We start from the raw sequence: 7,049 nt of genomic DNA on the forward strand, positions 1-7,049 counted from the left end.
GCCTGTTCTCTCCTCCCTGTTTGGAGGTTTAAAGTTACTCTCAGTCAGTGGTGTGTGGTGACGTTTATGAATAATATGCTCTTCTCACCATCTTCCTGCCCTGGATTGGATTACCCTAGCCAAGGATGTGTGCAAGGTAACGGGTGCAAGGACCCCCAGGGCAGAGCCGCGAGGTACAGCTCACTCATCCCTGATACTCCCAAAGCGCAGCGGCCTGTCTTCAGGTTACCCCTCATGGCAGGCAGGGCTGAGTAAACACTGCCCTCTCTCCCCTCCTTTTCTCTCTCTGGTGCTCCAGATGCAGCTGTCTCTCGCTTGGTCTGAGCTGTATGCATGGTTCTGTGACTTAAAGTGTGTCTTAACCTGGGACAGGTGTTGTCTTAGAATATGTTATCTTCTTGTGCACTCACAGTCTCCCTTCTACTTTTTATTCATTTTTATTTATTTATTCATTTATTTTAGATCAGATGTCTCTTGCATGTCTATTCCCTCTACTATAGTGGTTTAAGTTGGATCAGGGCTATTGTGACCTGAAAGAAAAAGAGAAATACAGACAGCCATTAGTGGTGAATGGTTATTGGATTTGCTTTATTTCATCCAAAGTGAGATATGCTATCAAGTTTGGAGAGTCAGATACAGTGTATGCTTTTAAATGATAAAACCATCCAGCGAAAACTAGAGGATAGAGTCTTCAGATGTGGGACCTGAAAAAAAAAAAACAATGCTTTGGATGCATTCTGGATTGCAGAAACAGATCCCAAACTCAGCCTTCAGCACAGCTGTTCTAAACAGATCCATTTCATAATGAATGCTGAAGTAGTGTATTTTAACCTTCCTCTTTCCTTCAGTTCCAGTCATCACCCCATTAAAATAAATTGTACTCTAAATCAGTTTCAGCTAGGTGCTTGCTCATTTGGAGTAATGCTTTTAAGAGGTCATGGTAAGAGCTTGTGAATGAGAATACTTCATCTGAACAACATAATCAATATCCTAGTGTACACTGTCACAATGCAAAGGGATTTTAATTAACATGTCCAAAATTTCACTGTTCCCTAAACAACAGCCAGTAGCACTTTGGAAGGCACTTAAGTAGCAGTTATCCACAGAATTTGTTTAAGAGAAAACAATTGTGCAAGCTCCACTGTAGAGACATGATAGACCAGACCACCAGCCCCAGTACAGCCTCGCCCTGGTGTGCGGTCTGGGGCACGTGGAGCTAAAGAGTGCTCTGGGAGTCGATAGGGAGTGGTAGAGTGCTCTTTGTTGGGGGGTTTGAGTGGCAGGGTGATCTGCTGGGCTTCCTGATGTCAGCACCTTGCCTGCTATGCTGCTGGAGTTTGACTTATCGATCCTCTGGCACCCTTGCTGCTGCTTTTGGGTGGGGTGGAAGATTGTGTCAGGGGCTGTTATATAGCAGCTTCTGCTCTGGTCTTCTGCTTCACATCTTATTTTACAAATGTGTCATGTTCATTGACAGAGTGAGCATGGAGGTGGATGGGGAATGCTAGTGAGAGGCAGTTTTCGGTTAATGGATGGTGGCTTTCCAAATCGTCTGGCTCAGGGGAAGTAACTCACAGAATAAAAGGGTATTTCATTAATGAACACTTGAGAGGAACTTTTGTGGACAGAGTTAATGGTGAGTAGGCAGTTAATTAGAAAGTCACAGCTTAGAAATTTTCTTTTTACTATTTCTCAGAGCCCAGGAAATGCAACATTTTGAGGTGTAATTTGGGTCTGTTTTTACACAAGAGCACTGCAAGTCAGTGGAAAGTTCCAAATAAACTCCAGTGTAGCCGCGAGTGATAAATGCTCCCAAGTGCTGACACACTTGAGGAAAACCACATGGAGAGGACATGTGCAAATGCTCAAACAAATATGCAACCAAAAGTGCCTGACATGACACAGATGAGCTAACCCAAAACTTCCTTTCTGGCTTGCCTGCAAATCTGAGACTAAAAGTCCAATGTTGTTTTCAAAGTCAGGCCCCAAATAATGAGCTCATGGAAATGAACAGCAGACCCCTTTCAACAATTAGATAAACTGATAGGACCTGACTACAGCTCTCTGCTGGATTTGATGTAATTACTCTCCAGGACTTCTCTTTCCTCCTCTGTGTAATTTGCAAATGCATTTTGTGCTTCCGACCTGGGCCTCCTTATCTTGAGTTTCTGGCATGGGGGGTTAGTGCTATCTTACCTTTTTTTGCGAGAGCATTCAGGGCTCTTGCCAGGAATTCAGCTGACTGTGCCCCGGATACATGGGGACTGGGAGCAGACACTACTTCTTCTAATCACTGCGGTTGTGTATGGATTTCCATTGCTTGTTATGTCAGAGGCAGTTCTCTTTTTTTTTGTCCAGTCTCTTCAAAGGCTGTCTAAAATGTTTGCATTCATCCTTATCACACATTGACTTTTGAAACTGTCTGAGAGTCTGACAAACATCACAAAGTGATCTTCTCCACATCTGTACATTTCTCGATGGAAGAAAGCAAAACCAATCGTTATCTAATCCAGTGCAATCCAAGGTCTTGTTTGGCTATGACATCCAGTAATGCAAGCAGCATGTTTCTCAATTCCAGGATGCTGATTTTTTCCATGCACATTCCAATAGCCATGTTGTTCCTGTTTATGGAGGATAAGGCTTAACAAAAGAAGGGCTGCAGGGAGGGGCTACAGCAAATTCCTCCTGCTGAGGAAGAGATACCTCAGGACACTGACACTAAGTCTTTTGGGTTCCCCAGTTTCTCACAATTCATTGCTGTCAAGTTCTTTGCTCTGGTTCCATTCCCTTGTGTCAACAGCTGTGTTCTCCAGATGCTAAATTACAGTGTGATGTCAATGGGGTTATCTCTCCATCCTTTGTGTCTAATAATAACCATAGCTTTAGCCATGGACCATCTGAAAGGAGTCAAAGGATTCAAATGAACATTTATTTAATAATTACACATTATGCAGACTGAATTTAAACTTGAACTATTTCATTTGATTCTGAATCTAACAATGATGCCTTTATTCTTTTCTTACTACAGGTTTATCCGATGTACCGTGATATTGGTCAGCCTTGCAGCTCAGCCCCTACCCTGGTGGGCCTAAAAGAATGGATCCAGTACCACCTTTTCGGATGGACCCTGAAAGCCTGGATCTTCAGCAGGTCCCTGTGTTGTCCATTGACCAGATCCGTGCTATAAGGGCTAATAATGACTATGTGGAACGCCCTGTGGCAATGGAGCCTGCCTCTCAGGTTGGTATCATCTATACACGTGATGAACGACACCCTCAGATGTCTCGCAGTCAAAGTCAGCACCAACATTCCCATTTGGCCCACTTAAGTCGCTCCAGTACCGTGAGCTCCATGTCCCGTGGCAGTGCTGCTTCGGATCAGAGACTTCTTACTGGATTAACGCCTTCCCATTCTGGTCTAGCGACTGTAGTGAGGTCCCAGCCCAAAGGTGACTTGAAACCCGAGTCGCTGGGCAAAGGACTGGCTGACGGTGAGGACTTGGGCCTTCATCTCTTCATCTGTGAATGTTGTGGCCACTGCAAGTGCCAGGAGTGCTGTGCCCCTCGTAATTTGCCCTCCTGTTGGACCTGTGGCCAGCGCTGCTTGTGTTCTGCAGAAAAAGTCTTGGAGTACGGCACCTGCCTGTGCTGTGTGAAGGGTCTGTTCTACCACTGCTCGACAGATAAGGAGGACAACTGTGTCGACCGACCATGCTCCTGCGCCCCAGCTCATGCCTGCTCCCGTTGGAGTGCTATGGCCTTCCTGGCACTCTGCCTGCCTTGCCTGTGCTGCTACCCTCCTGCCAAGCTGTGCCTCACTCTGTGCCAGCGTGGCTACGATCGTGCCACCCGTCCCGGCTGCCGATGCAGCAACACCAACACTGTGTGCCGCACGATCTCTGCCACCAACCCTGCGGCCTTTCGTAAAACCCTGGAAAAGCCTGTATGACAGCATGAATGAGCCTCTTGCAATCCTCCTTTGAGGAGACACCTCTGATACTGAAGCAGCTTGGGAATTCTGCTAAAAGAACTGACCTACTCTAAACCAATCAGGCCTCCCTGCATCATGTCCATCATCATGTATCCTATTTCCCTATTTTTTTTAGTAAACCCTTGTCTATTTATTTATTTATTAGACTTCCAGGATAGAATTGGGTAATGTAAACCGTATGTAACATACAGGGAGTACGCTATCGTCTAGACATGGGAAGCTGTCAACAGAAGTCAGCACTGAGTCTGTCTTCTTCAGCCTTACTGAATGAACTATAAGCAAGCTGGCTCATTCTAGACTCTATGTGGATACAGGGCACTGGTTAGGGAGAAGAGCCCAACCAAAAAAATCTATGTAAGTCAATTCTGTTTGACACCAAAAATGGGACCATAAAAAATCTGAATATTAAGCTCACCTAAGAGGGATGTGTTTTAAGAGAATTGAAAAGGAGAGACATTGTGTGCATGATTGTGTGTTAAGGAAGAAGAAGGAAAAATGTGTGCGTGTGTGCATGTGTGTATGTGTGTACAGTCTCAGGATGGCATCTGTTGTCAGCAGAAGCCTCTTTTTTTATTTTTAGAGGAGCTACTCTGAAAGATAAAGTGTCTGGTCAGGTTTCCAGCCCAAGGCAGCCTGACGCCAACCTCTCCCAAGCACTATTACATCCTCAACTCTCTTTTCTGCTTCTGCCAATTGTGCTTTCCACCTGCTCAACAACAGCGATAGGATCCTTGACTGTATCTGCATCCAACCACGTTGTGGGACCAAACATCAAAAGGGACTGTCTGTCCAACTTTGACCGTGCTCTCAGGATTAGATACAAGCCATTACTTTGAGGGCTCTTGGACGAATTGGCCAGACAATCTGTAGGACCATGCTTTAGGTTAACATCAGATCTGAGCATTATCAGCAAAATGAAGCCATTGTGGTTCCCCAGTTATGCCATACATGCGACATTAGAATTTCTAAGGACTTTGGCCTTTCCTGTGGTTCTCTGGTTGGCCCTGAATGCTTCACAGGAAATGAGGTTAATGGAGACTATTGTGTCATCTGACAGAAAGAAGGGATTGAATTGAGACAAGGGCTTAGTCACCTGGCCAGAACGAGGTAGAATACAACACTTGGGAACGAGGTGAAACAGATGCACTGACATCCAAAACTGGGAAGCAAGTTGAACAAAACCTGTTTCAAGTGTGTGTGTTCATCCCCAATAATGCACATATTTGTGAGTTCCTTTGCTATATTTTTGTATGTACATAGAATTCTTATTGTATTTGTATTTTTATTCCATTTGTTTTAATCTGGTTATTATTACCATTTTTTTCTGTTACTGTTGGACATTAACCTTTTAAGATATTTGGCCAATCTGGGTTAAGACTAACCATAAGGCTGATTTTGTGTTGTGGAGGAGAGGTCCCTTGTGCATGGCACAGTGTTCCACTGCTGTACTGTAAATTACCCTACAAAATCTTAATAATTAGGCTCTTTTTGGTTGCATGCATCCATTATCATAAATTGCTACAGAAATAATTAGCTCAAAACTGATTTAAATGTGGTGTTCAGACAAGGCCTAAACATCATGAAATGTACTTTTCTACAATTCCATGAAATAAAATGTCTGACATAAACAAGTTAAGCCATTACTGGTTTAGGTTACACACCAGCTTCCAGAGCCAATCATATGTTTTTCTACCAATACAATATTTATTGGCATGAGAGCAGAAAACATGCATCGCTATCAGAGGCAAGCTTTCACAGGGTGAAACAGTGAGAAGACACCTCTCCTCCACAGTCACATCCCAAAAGAATGGTTTCTATACGGAGGGTCCATGATGTGGGATTTCAGTGTGTAGGTACATACAATTTACAAGAATGTCTAACTGGTGCTGTCCACAGTCTCTTAAGTTAACCACTAAAAGTTCACAATGTTGTATTAATAAGTATTGCTTTGGTACAATTGGCATCTTGTAAGTTGTAAAAGAGTTAAAGAGGAATATATATATATATATATATATATATATATATATATATATATATATATATATATATATATATATAAAGTCTATACAAATGAATATATTATATATAAAAATATATATACATTTTACACTTTTTTTGTTGCTGATATTATCATAAATCCACAGATATTTATTTAAATAGTTGCAAGGAAAGCTATGTATTTATTTCGGGTGAATGATGAAAAGAAATTAAATGAAAAGACCTATGTGATGATTTCAGCTTTTTTCAGAGTGGATTGGTGGGTGTGGCCATAAGGCCATGGATAATAAATAAAATGTTTTGAAATAATCTGCATACAAGACTTGTTTTTACATCTCTAAAAATGTTTTTACCACACTGTATGTATAAATTTGAAAATGTGTAAATTGAAATTTCAAGATGTATAGGGAAGTTAAAATCCATCTTTAGCTAAACTGAACTATGCAGGACTTTTAAAGTACCTGTGATACCAACAGGTGCATTTCTGAGTTTAGTTGAATCTGTAGTTTTGTTACCACTAGTGCAAACACACTGCTATTCTGCAGATGCCTGAAGGAGTTAAGTGCATAAGTGATCTGTTTAGAAAAAAAAAATGCTGTGAAGTAGCAAATATATGTGTGTGTGGATACTTATGGATGTTAGTTTCAGTGCAGAGGGGTTCCGGTCTTTGTCTGTCTCTTTACTCCACTCCCCGCACTTCTGCCTGTTTTCCTCATAAATAAGTAATCAAGGCCATCTCATACTAATGGCCTTGGAAAAGAGGGACTAGAGATGTGTGTGTGTGGGTCTATGAGAAAGAGCATGAGTTACTTCAGATGTGTGAGTATGTGTATAAGGTGTGTGTATGTACCACCATTTGTGTGTAACACCTGTCACATTACCATGCCTCATTTTCCCAGAGCTTCAGAAGCATTAAGTCTGTACTCCAACATCGCCCACCCTCTCTCTAGGCTTTGTCCATATAAGAAAATGCTGTATGAATAATACAGATCCAGTATTTTCTTTATGTGTGTGTATATTAAGATATAGAGTACATACATCTGTTTGGTGTCTGGAGAGAC

The 7,049-nt window shown here is 42.2% G+C and overlaps 1 protein-coding gene across 3 annotated transcripts in view; it reads left to right on the plus strand.

Moving 5' to 3' along the window:
• The window catches only part of LOC109046107 (protein sprouty homolog 3), an 8,186-nt gene extending 1,889 nt beyond the window's left edge, over nucleotides 1-6,297 (plus strand). For 2 of the 3 annotated variants that reach the window (XM_042711097.1, XM_019063908.2), the window contains one exon: nucleotides 3,029-6,297. In XM_042711097.1, coding sequence (XP_042567031.1) covers nucleotides 3,097-3,948 — 852 coding nt within the window. In that variant the 5' untranslated portion in view covers nucleotides 3,029-3,096 and the 3' untranslated portion in view covers nucleotides 3,949-6,297. Of the gene's footprint in view, nucleotides 174-3,028 lie in introns of all 3 variants that reach the window. The other variant, XM_019063909.2, reaches the window with a different exon arrangement.
• Nucleotides 6,298-7,049: the final 752 nt, after the last annotated feature.

This window comes from Cyprinus carpio, chromosome A21 (assembly GCF_018340385.1).
Source record: "Cyprinus carpio isolate SPL01 chromosome A21, ASM1834038v1, whole genome shotgun sequence".
Lineage (NCBI taxonomy): Eukaryota > Metazoa > Chordata > Actinopteri > Cypriniformes > Cyprinidae > Cyprinus > Cyprinus carpio.